The sequence below is a fragment of the Arachis ipaensis genome, chromosome B8, assembly GCF_059453495.1.
Source record: "Arachis ipaensis isolate K30076 ecotype BB chromosome B8, ASM5945349v1, whole genome shotgun sequence".
Lineage (NCBI taxonomy): Eukaryota > Viridiplantae > Streptophyta > Magnoliopsida > Fabales > Fabaceae > Arachis > Arachis ipaensis.
Window position 1 is genome coordinate 139642526 of NC_142443.1, and position 12341 is coordinate 139654866.

At 34.1% G+C, this 12341-nt stretch overlaps 1 protein-coding gene, 1 long non-coding RNA gene and 2 pseudogenes across 3 annotated transcripts; 2 read left to right on the forward strand and 2 right to left on the reverse strand.

The window, feature by feature from the left end:
- The first annotated feature begins 1035 nt into the window (after positions 1-1035).
- Positions 1036-2236, forward strand: LOC107613351 (uncharacterized). Its single transcript, XM_088496132.1, has 2 exons — positions 1036-1386; positions 1478-2236. Exons 1-2 carry the CDS (start codon positions 1036-1038, stop codon positions 2234-2236), a joined length of 1110 nt encoding a protein of 369 aa, XP_088352258.1.
- A 2103-nt stretch (positions 2237-4339) lies between these two features.
- On the reverse strand, positions 4340-6563 carry LOC148550069 (oxysterol-binding protein-related protein 1B-like; annotated as a pseudogene). Its single transcript, XR_015895876.1, has 5 exons — positions 6552-6563; positions 6129-6267; positions 5443-5682; positions 5187-5300; positions 4340-4908 (listed from the first exon to the last, which is right to left on the reverse strand). The product of XR_015895876.1 is annotated as an oxysterol-binding protein-related protein 1B-like (transcript).
- A 93-nt stretch (positions 6564-6656) lies between these two features.
- Positions 6657-7802, forward strand: LOC107611753 (uncharacterized; annotated as a pseudogene).
- Positions 7803-8660: 858 nt separating this feature from the next.
- On the reverse strand, positions 8661-11515 carry LOC148550070 (uncharacterized). The gene is made up of 2 exons (XR_015895504.1): positions 10827-11515; positions 8661-9735 (listed from the first exon to the last, which is right to left on the reverse strand). It is a non-coding gene; the product is annotated as an uncharacterized LOC148550070 (long non-coding RNA).
- Between the last annotated feature and the right edge of the window lie 826 nt (positions 11516-12341).

Here is a 12341-nt window from a genome sequence, read left to right on the forward strand (position 1 = left end):
TGTGAGCTGTATGGGACGCGTGTTAGAGAGGTTGAAGGGCGCGTAGCCGGGCCGGGTGGAGCTTGGGTCGAGTTGACCCGCAGGAGTCCTGGGCTGGGCCGTAACAGAAATAATTACAAAATTGTTATGTTAATATGTCAATATACTTTTTAAACAAGGACTGCATTGGAGCTATAGATGGAACTCATAGCCGTGTGAAGGTATCAAGGGCGGAATCCCCTCGTTTTCGGGGAAGAAAAGATCACCCCACACAAAATGTTTTTGCTGCCTGTGGGTTTGATATGAAATTTACTTATGTTTTGTCTGGTTGGGAAAGAAATGCCTCTGACTCAAGAATTTTGAAAGATGCTTTAAGTAGGGAACATCCATTTCGAATACCCGAAGGTCTGTGCTAGTGTTATTTACGAAATTGTCTATATAAAGTTAAATTCATAGTCAAAGTATGCAATTCTTTAATTTTTGTGTGTAACTGGTGTAGGAAAATACTATTTAGGCGATGCTGGATTTATGCTAAAGCCTGGGATACTGACACCATATAGAGGTGTTCAGTATCACTTGAAAGAGTATTCAGTACGAGAGCCACAAAATCCCAAAGAATTATTCAACCACCGACATTCTTCATTAAGAAATGTCATCGAAAGATGTTTTGGAGTTTTAAAGAAAAGATTCCCAATTATAGCCGGTGACACAGAACCTTATTATTCATTTGAAACTATGCGAGACATTTTTTTGGCATGTTGCATACTGCATAACTTTTTAATGGGTGTCGATGTTGATCAGTCTATAATTGATGCGGTTGATCGAGAATTGCTACAAGAACAAAGCATAGATAGATCACAATCAAATCAACCACGTGATGAGGAATATAGGCATGCATCGTTGTTAAGAGATAACATTGCATTCGAAATGTGGAATGTGTATCAATCATTATAGGTGATTATGTTTCTTATATGTGAATATGGATATATATGTATGTATAGTTTTCACTCAGAAGTGTTTGATTGGATTTTTTATGGGATTGTTACAGGTTACGTAATGCCGAATAAGGGAAATAAAACAGCAGAAGCCAATCAACCTTCGAAAGACAACTTAAGATGGTTTGATGATATGGATGAAGTTTTGCTAAATGCATTAGCAGAGGAAGCATCGAAAGGTAATAGGCATGATGGCTCGTGGACAACTGAAGCATATGCCAATGTTGTCAAGACTTTGAGCATAGCAATAGGCCCTCACATAACAAAGAATCACATAAAGAATAGAATGAAGACATTGAAAGATCATTTTGCTGAGGCATATGACTTATTTCATCACTTAAGTAGATTTGCATGGAATCCTGTAACTAGAAAGTTTGAAGCTGAAGAGGAAGTGTGGCAAGACTTCATTAAGGTATCTTAAACTTTGCTTTTATTACTTATACTATTGATGAAGTTAGTCAACGAATAATTTCAACACTTGTTTATGTAGGAGAAACCACAAGCAGAAAAATAGAAAAAAAATGCAAATTAAGCATTATGATACTTTGAAGGAGTTGTTCGGAGCTGATAGAGCTACTGGTAAAGGGGCTGCTACGTCACGAGAAAGGATTCAAGAAATTGATAGAGATCACATTGATTTGAATGACTCATTTGAAAACATTGGATTTTCTGACAAAGATGTTAGTAGGGGACATGATACTCCAACGTTTTCTGCTAATTTAGATTCACCAAGTGCTCCTCATAGTCAACCAAATCAATTAGGTGGGACTTCGACGTCAAGAGGAACAAAGCGTAAGTCTCCTATGAATGATTTTTTAGAGGCACAATATGAGAAAGTTGCTTTGGAAATTACTACCATGGCCGATGCTGTCAAAGAGGGTACTTATCTATCTACTAAGCTACATGACGTAGCTCAGAGGCAGGTTGAATCAGCTGAGAGACAAGCTTCTGTGGCTGAAAGGCAAGTTTCGGTTGTCGAAAAGCAAGTCTCGTTAATTGAAAGACAAGTTGCAATTGCTGAAAAAGGGTTGGCTATTATGCAACAAAGTAGGCCTCGCCTTTATAGCGAATCAGATGTATGGGATATGTTGACTGACTTGGGTCTGATAGGTTCAGCTTGGATGCAGTGTTATCAGTTTTTATGTGAAAATGAGCAGAAAAAGCGCCAAATTTTTGGGATCCCACCTGAAATGCGATTGGATGCTCTTTTTCATTTCATGACAGCTGCAGGTGTTCGCTTGGGAGATATGGTACTTTCTTAAAACATTAACCATTACAGGTATAACTTTTATACGCACTTAATTTCTTCATCATTTGAGGTTATTGCTTTCATTAATTGATTATGGGTTTCTGAGTGTCATATACTATGGGTATATCTTCATGTATTTAAAGAACTCTATCATTTTCTGCTTTATTAATGTTAACCATGGTTGGAAATAAATCACTTTATGTATATATACTTTGAGATTGACTGGTTGTTTAAATAGAAAAATATCGATAAAATAGATTATCATGATCAACTATGATCTTTGAATTAATTTGTCTTTATTGTATATGCTCGTGCAGGAATCATAACTTGAAGATGTTTAGGAACAACAAGTACACTGCTTAGTACCAGTAAAAATCGATCCTGTGTTAATAATTTTGACTCGGAGAAACTCTGTTTTTTTGAAGTAGATGGGTACATATGGCTCAAGCAATGTAGAATTGATTTTTTGGAAGTAGGCGATGTCGCTGACCATCAAAAATTACCCTTTTGAAAAGTGTTGTCTGATGATAAAATAGTACTCTCTAGGAGTTCTTTTGGTTATTACTTTTTTGGCATTTTATTATATGTTTATAAAAATTGTATATGATTTTTTGTCGCACTTACTTGGAAAGAAATGCTACCAACTTTTGATAATATTTTATTTTGCAAATACAATTTAGTGAAACGTTTTTTTAAATATGTAAGGAAATTAATAATGTAAAGTATGAGTAGTGATCATTTATTTATATATTTTTAAAAAGAATAATATATATTTTTATTTATGACATTAAAAGATAATAAAAAGAATAAATTCATAAAAATAAATCCAAAAAAGTAAATTTTTTTAATGAAGAAAACACGTTAAAATTTTGAAATATAATTTGGATAATTTTTTTATTAAAAAAATAATTTAAATATATTGGTATATTATAATTTATATATAATATAAAGAAGGGTATTAATGTAATTTCACTTGGTTATGATTTTCTCTCTTCTTACTTTTCCTTTCATCCAAACACAAGAAAATTTTCCTTCTATTTTCTTTCTATTCATTTTCTCTTTATCCAAACAACATAAAAGAAAATCAACTTTTTCTTTCATTTTCTTTCCTTCCATTTTCTTTCCTTTCATTTTCTTTCCTCTCATTTTCCATCTTTCATCCAAACAAAATGTAAGCGGGTAGTAAATTAGTCATACTAAATTTACTAATCAAGGTTGGCGTCTAGTAACACTCCTCAACGACCCAATAGTATGAAGTAATATATTTTTACTAAGAACCTTAGAAGAACAAAGTATAATTCCTACCATCTTTTCCGCTCTTGGTTAACTTTAGAGTATGGTTTAATTGTCAAACTCTAACTTGTTACCATTATTATAATGAACTGTGAATGACCTAAGAAACTCATTCTTCATTCATTCAATCCCCTTGGCCAAGGTTTTATTCATCTCAGTTATTATAGTTATGGAGCTCAAACTCTTTACCGAGAGTTGACAGATATCCTATTGACTAATTATTAATTCTACAATTATTTAAATCATACCAAATATCCATTCAACTAGCACCCTAGGGTATTAGGTGTCCGGAATCAAAGTATAATAAATATATTGTTAATTACTATGACAATCGCAGGTCAAAGAAAACTCTATTACTATGTTAATCTTGAGAATATCCTATTGACAAATATACAGTAATTATAACCATTAGGAATTCTCAAAGTGAGTCGGTTCAATGGTCATATCTCTATATGCACCATCTATATATATAATTTAATAAATGAGATATATTAATTTTCATCCAATAAAAACCATTATATATATATATATATATATATATTTATCTTTTCAGATTATTAATGTTCTTTTTAATAATCCTATGACCAAAAACAATTTAGATTAAATTATAAAAGATTTATCTCTCAATATTATGATCATTATCACAATGATAAATCTCTAAATTTAATCAAGGACTTTATTATATTAACATTTTAATATAATAACAATAACAAATTATTTAATACATGATTGATTAAATTGTGGTCATACTTCTTATTTCCAACACATAAAATTACAAAAGTGTATATAAAATTACAGAAGTTAAAACACATATACGGATCATCAAGATATATACATTACAAGAACAATGTTTATGTTCAATTACAATTAATGAGTTTTTTTGCTTCCCATAAACAATAGAATCTAATCAACTATGACTTTTAAACCGAATTCCGAAACCTAACATTGAAATAATTGAGCAAGTGACAGCAAGAAATAATGTTGTTACCGGTTGGAATTGGGAAGCTACTCTGTTGGGAATAATGATGAGTTTTAATAACGAGTGCTTTTAAAGACACTTACAAAAAATTAAAACAATTTAAAGTTTAGAATACATTATATACATCAAACTATTTTTAAAAAAATTATAGAAAAAGTTAGCTAGCAAATCATTATATTATATATTTAAAAAAAAAAACTTTAATAAGTGGCCATAAAAAGTTCAATGAGAGTTCATGTAGTTGGGGAATTAGACTCAGAAGTATTTAAAATTTGGCCAAAAATGTCAGGACAAGATTCCCAATTTCCAATTTCCCTAGCTTCCCAATATCCACCATTATAACTATAACTTTCACTTCCATTTTCCTTAACAAACCACTTTGGTTTCCAACCCCTCTCTTGCAACTTCCTTGCCTGCCAATTATGATGAAATAATAATGTTTTTCATCAATTTCATACTGAAATAATAATAATAATAATATATGTTATCAATTTCGTAATATCTGTCATTAAAAAAAATTAATTATTATATTTATTTTTATAATTTTACTAATTTTTCAATTAAATTCTTACCCTTTAAAAAATAAAATTTTTCAATTAAATTTTTATTATCTATATTTTATTAAAAATTAATAAAATATTTGTTTCTGTAAAATAAATTATAAAATATCTTCAAAGAAAATATTTTGTACCTCTCTCTGTCTTTGTTCCAGCCGCAACTTCTCAGAATTGGCCATGTCATGCTCTCCATTTTCTAAATACCTTTGATCTGGTCTTAGTCTTGAATCTGTTGGTGGCAACTTTTCCTGTGTGTTATTAATTCAAAAAGTCAACACTAAATATCCCACATATTTTAGAAATTAATATCATAAATAAAAAAGTGAATGAAGAAGCACATTAAGTTCCTATTTATCAATTAGTGATATGCATCAAACATGAATTACAAACCTAGAGTCCAGGTGTGATTTCATTAAGTGTAATGGCAAATTGTGTAAGGTTATATTTTGTTTGGTGTTCAGGTGGTGGGTTGGTTTTCCAAATGAGAATGGGTTTTGAAGAATTAGAGCCTTTCCCTGCTTTCTTCTTATTATTAGAATTCCCTCCAATAACATAAAGCAAGCTCTCACCCCATTTTCCAAATATATTTGCCATTGTTTCTCCATATTTATCTTCTACTACGCCTTGCACCTGCAACACAACTTAAATTACAATGCATTAAGTTACATATAAGGAGAAAGTTCAAGAGCCAACAGAATTTAGTGTTTTTAGTCAAATTATCAGTCTAATTCTTTTAATTCAGCAATCTAGACTAACTGCTAATAAAAAAATATTAGACCAAATTTAAACACCAAATAAGAAATACCGTAAAATTGGCCTAAAAAAATACCATAAAAAACTGATTAAAATTGGTAAAAACAAAAATGGTTGACCTTAACTTTTCTGTTTTTTAATTGGATACCACCTCTCTCATTTAGAGTGAAGTGACATCAAATTCAAGTAGAAATGATCACAGCCAATGTGATAAACACCTGATAATCAAAATAGTAAATAAAAAAAAATTCACTCAAATAGTTTCCTAGTAAGATATATATATATATATATATATATATATATATATATATATGAAAGGGCACCTGGTGAGGTTTTTATCAATGATTGATTGCTCTTTGAATTTAATCTTGCATGAAAAGTCACGGTTTCCTCTATCCTCATTGTACCATAATGATCACAATAGAGTTTTCCTAGAATAAGGTTGTAAATTGATGTTGTCACCTGATGATATATACTAACAAGATGTTAGTTATAATTAATTAATAAGCTAATAATAATAATTAAGAATATAGAGTTAATACTCAAATTCGTCCCTGAGAGATATTCCGATCTCTATATTAGTCCCCGAAAAATAAAGTTAATCAAAAGAGTCCTTGAAAGATACACGACTGAATCAGGTTCGTCCTTCCGTCAAGTCGCTTGATGACTTGGCTAACGTCTGCTGATATGTGACGTTAACTGCCACGCTGGCAGAGAAGAAAAACGACGTTGTTTTGAGTGATTGCCCTGATAGTCATGATTCGGCGTCGTTTTGTGGGGAGAATGGAGATTTTGTGGTTGGTTCGTTTTAAAGTGTGTGAAGTGAAGCAGCAAGAGAGGAACGTGTGGAGATGGGTAAAGGCAACCCACAGAGAAGAAGCACCGGCGACGAGCTCCATACGGCGGCAAGGTCCGGTGATCTCGTCGCTGTTCAGATGATTTTGACTTCAAACCCTTTGGCTGTTAATTCCAGAGACAAGCATTCGAGAACACCGTATCCTCCTCTCATTTATTATCACTACTAATTGCTAAAGGAACCCTAACACTCTGTTCGATTCCCACGGTAAATTCTCCATTCAATTCGTTTGCTTTGAAGTTTAACTTGTTCTTTTCTGATGATAATTGAATCCATTGCACCGTGATTTTCTTCCCTTTCCTTTTTGACCTATCTGTATCGAATCGTGGATTAGCTTCCCTAATACCATTGTATTGGAATCTCTGTTGACTTACTGTTTATGCTTTTTATCTTTTTGTTGCATGAACAGAGTTGTGCTGCATGTTTTATCTGGAAATGATTTGGTACTTTGTTATGTGCTTAATGTGTAATTTCCACTTTGTTCCTTTGACAATTAGCTTTGTTCCTTTGACATGCAGAGATAGTAAGTTATCTGTGCAAGAATAAGGCTGATGTTGGTGCTTCTGCTATGGATGACATGGCCGCAATACACCTTGCTACTCAGAAGGGGCATTTGGAAGTTGTTAAGGCTCTAGTTGCAGCTGGTGCATCCATCAAGGCTTGTACTCGCAAAGGCATGAATTCATTACACTACGCAGCTCAAGGTTCCCATCTGGAGCTTGTTAGGTACTTGGCTAAGAAAGGGGCGAGTCTTACTGCCAAGACAAGGGCAGGAAAGACTCCTTTGGATCTTGCTAACAATGAAGAAGTCCGCTCATTTCTGGAGGAATTCAAAAGATCAGCCAAGAACAGAGCATCTAGCAACAAAGATAAAGCTGAACAGTCTAATCCAAAAGCATCCACGTTGGAATCAGAAGATAATTCAAGTGCCAAACAGCCTGCAGTGGCTGTCGATGAAGAAAACGGTGACAGAGAGAAGACAGAGACTAATGAGGATGACGAAAATAGTGATAGAGAAAAGAGGAAGGCTAACAAAGAGGACGCAAGAGAAGACTCATCACAATCAAAAAGGGCAAAAGTTAAGTTGAGCCATCTCCAAAGTTCAGATGATATCCAAGAAGAAGAAGAAGACGACATGTAGGTTGGCAGAGGCATAGTGTAGTAGAACGACACACCACCACCATGGCCTCCATTTGCTGCCTCCATCGTCGCCCCAAACCAGCAATTTCAACACTAACCCAGGCATATGGCCCACTGATTGCTGAAAACGACGTATTTATCGTCGAAATTAGGATTAGGTTTCAAACAATTAGGGACTGATTTGAACTGTTTTGCCAAACTTACCTTGTCAGCAATCGGTTATGACACATTGGCCTCTTCCACGTTGGAAGCTAACGAAACACATCAGTAGACGTTAGCCAGGTCACTAAGAGAATTGACAGAAGGACAAACGTGATTAACTTGGGTATCTTTCGGGGACTAATATAGAGATCGAGGTATCTTTCAGGGACGAATTTGAGATTTAACTCTAAGAATATATGACATAATTAAAACTTGATATACTTTGCTCCATTGAAAGATTTCTCCATCATCAAATTCCAAAGTTTGCTTTTTAAGGTGCTGTCACCCCAAAATTTCCAGCCATTGCCATCACAATGGCATGCAACAGTCATGGGGTGATGACTGACCTATCTCAATAACAACATCGTAAATACTTCAATAATAAAACATATGTATTATTTAGTAAAAGACAATATATAAGGCAAATACTAATATGTTCTAAAAAAATATGAAGTGAAACTCTTCTTAAACTTTAAAGTACAAAATTTCATATTCTAAATCTAAAATTTTAAATTCTAAATTATAAATCCTAAATTCTAAAACTGTGAATTCTAAATACTAAATCTTAAATTCTAGATTTAAATGCTAAATATATAGAAGCAACACAACACTTTCCTTCTTGTGGATTTATAACCACCATTCCTTGAGAGAGAAATATATAATTAAACAATAGCAAGTATATAGTTTACATAAAAATTTACTAAAAAATACACATTAACATCAATGCTTGTGAAAAAATAATCTAAAGTAAAGGAAAAAAAAAAAAAAAGCGCCCCCATCCTTTTAATTTGTCCTTTCTTTAAAAATACATCGAAAAATTAAATATATAAAATATTCATTTTGTATCATACATCGAACGGACTCACATATTTACCAATATGCACGTTAAAAGTGTTAACAAGAGTCGCACAATGTATGATACAAAATAAATACACCTATGATTACAACTCTAACCGAATATGAAAATAAATTAATAAAACCTTGTAATGATTGATGAGGTTACTTGAGAAAATCAGGGATCTCAGCGGTGCTTTCATCCTCAACATCATTGATCCAACTATACTTCTCCATGAAAGGGTTAGATAATGATTTTGGTGGGTAGTTATCAATGCAATCGGCCCACACATTCTCTTGATCACCTATGAGATCTCTCATCACTTCCCACAAAATAGGAAAAGATAACTTGAAAAAGAAGAAAGTGTTATATTTGATTGTAAATTCAAAATATAAAAGTGTGTACATAACTGAGTAGAGTCCTCCTATATATGCACTAATTATACTTACATTGCAGATCAAGATTCTCTAAGAATGGTTACTTTAACTGACTGAACAGTGACTCTAACTAACTGCACAATGCACAACTCACAACTCACTAACTGTTTTGTAATTGAATTTTGTCTTCATCCTTAATATCCCTCTCAAACTAAGATATGGACTTCGGAATACCCTTAGTATGCGCTTGTATCTATCAAACAAATGTTGTGACAATGAGTCTACCACTTGGTCTTGAGAGGGTGTGTGAACAATATAGAGTGAATTTTGGTTCACTAAGTCTTGAAGAAAATGATGTATGGGATTTGCAATTCTCCAATAATTGCTAAACTGACATGATTTTAGTTTGAGCTGAACTTACTGTAGTGCTACTCCTCCAAGCTATAAGGTTTTTCCTAAGTATACACAATATCCTGTGATTGATTTTTTTTTGTCTTCAAGATCTCCTCCCCAATCTGCATCTGCAAATGACAAGATTCTAAAATCAGTAGACTTGGTGAACACAATTCCATTATCCACTATACGCTGCAAATATCTGAGGATTCTCTTTAGTGTTGAAGGGTTGGTTGCTGGACAAATTGAGACACTCGATTTACACTATATGTTAAATCAGGTCTTGTCATTGTTAAATACTGTTATACACCCACTATTGATCTGTTATACACCCACTAAAGTCATTTGAGTATAACATGAGCATCATTATGTCTAACAAAGAGTGATACATCAGATTTAGTATTCTTGTTTCAAACCATATATGACTTTGTTGAGCATACACACTAGAGTAGATTTGTCATAACCCACTTTCTCTTTTTTATGAAAACCCTTACCTACCAACCTTGTTTTATACTTAGTATCTCACCCTTTTAGTTCTTTTTAACGGAAAAATACCAATTTGCTGCCTATGATTGTTGCATTTTGTGATGGTGCAGTGAGTGTTCAAGTTTGACATCTATTCAATGCTTGAATCTCAACATCCATGACCTTTTTCCAATGTGGACAATTTAGTACTTGTTTGACACTGGTTGATATATTGTTGATAAGATCAATAACTTGTGAGGCCAAGGCTTATGGTTTGGTTATCCCAGATATGGATCTGGTTGTAATTGAGTGAGTATTTAAGGGTTGTAAAGGTGGAAGACATACTTCTAAGCCTCTGATGGGTAAACGGTTTTGAGTTGAGTTGAAGTCAGATTGTACGGTGTTTGGTTTGGTAATTACAGCTATTCAGTGGGGGTTTGGCTTGGTGATTTTGGACTGCTACATTGATCAGAAGCAATTGAGGTTGCAGGAGTATTTAGTGTTGCAGGAGTATCTAAAAAGATTATAAAGTAATATTTAATATTTAATTTAAAAAATATAAAAATAACTCATTTTTAGAAAATTAAATACTACAAAAGATAAATTAAGCAAAATTAAAGAACTCCTCAGAGATACTATAAAATTGGCCAATTGCAAATTCTAAGAAGAAGAAGTACCCATAATCTAATTTAGAATCCTAAAAGGAAGAAAAAGAAGTAGTTAATCCAAGAATGAGTGAAGAAGAATTAGATACTTTCTCAACTATGCAACTGTGGGAGGAGCCTCCGTTTCAATCACTGCTTCCATTGACAGAGGCAGAACTACCTCAGTTTCAGTGGCCCTCTGAGTTTCAGTCTCTGCCTCTGTATCATCCGGTCTGGACTTGGGACGAAAACCACATTCTTGCCGCCAATGTGGGTGGTAATCAACAGCCTCGGCCTCAGCTTCTGCCTCTGCCGGAGCTTGCCACCAATGCGCCTCCCCTGGAGTTTGCCGCCAATTTGGGTGGTAATCAACAGCCTCAGCCTCAGCTTCCGCCTCGGCCGGAGTTTCCCGGCAATGTGCCTGTGGTGCAGTCTGCCGCTGACGTGTGTGGCTATCAACAACCTCAGGCACAGCCTGAGCCCGTCTGGAGTGAGGATGAGAACAAAGAGTTTGAAATGCTTATTGCTGAATGTCGGTGATGAGCTTCTGGACGCGTTCCTGTATCTGCATGGGGGTCTTTCCGGTGAGACAAGCAGCAATCACCATCTCAAACTCTTTGTTCTCCATTGACGGGAAACTCCGGCGGAAGCACATTGACGGGAAACTCCGGCAAAGGAGAAAGCTGGTCAATCGGAGCTCCATAGCTCAAGTTGCAAGCAAAACAAGATGAAGATGAATAGGGAAATGGAGTTTCCTTCTTCTCTTCACAAGTTCAGCGCCGCTCTCCCTCAAATTAGGTTAAAATGAGCTGAATGCTCTTTAAAAGTTGTATATATATATATATATATATTGGGTTTGGATTCAAGTACAACCCGATAGCGTTTTAGGTTCATTTGTCCCAATTTTAGGTTAAATTTTTTTGAATTAGTGCCCAATTTTTAATCTAAATATTTTTCTAAGATTTTCTACTGTTTTTATTATTCTCAGACAGCACCAGATATATTTGAACTGGTATTATCGACTAAATTACCAGTATGCGTTTTTACGCAATTTTTTGTAGAAAAATACTTTTTCCCTCAAAAAAATTTACTGAATCCGTATTTCAACCTTTATATTTTTAAAATAACATTTCTATATTTTTGAACCTATTTCGGTTAATTAAATTATTATTTTATTTTATAATTAAGCGGTTAATTAATTTGCGATCTTTACACTATATAAATAGTATAGTCTCGTAAGGTGAGTGCCATGTACACCTTGCATACAGAGGGAACCTCGTAGGGTTGAGTGTCCTGCACACCTCGCAAAATTAAGTGCTCTGTACCCCTCGCAGGTAGAATAACCTGTATTTTTCGCAGGGTGAGTACCTTGTACATTTCGTAGGCATAATAACCTGTATCTTTTTCAAAATTCATTATTCCGCAAGTGAAATAAAACCACCGTCTTCGCCATATCAATCCAAAACTCATTTCAATCCAACATAGTCAACCATAACCAAAATTAGAATTAATAATGCAGAATCGAACCGAAGGGAATCCTCAACCTTCTATCCAACTTTTCGGTGCGACAAGCGAGAGAATCCTTAACCTCAAGTTTGTCCACCGCAACAAGAGAGGGAATCCTC

Coding starts and splice junctions, on each gene's coding strand:
- LOC107613351 (XM_088496132.1), top strand. CDS start 1,036: ATGCCGAATAAGGGAAATAAAACAGCAGAAGCCAATCAACCTTCGAAA. Junction 1,387..1,477: donor TGTGGCAAGACTTCATTAAG/GTATCTTAAACT, acceptor AGAAACCACAAG/CAGAAAAATAGAAAAAAAAT.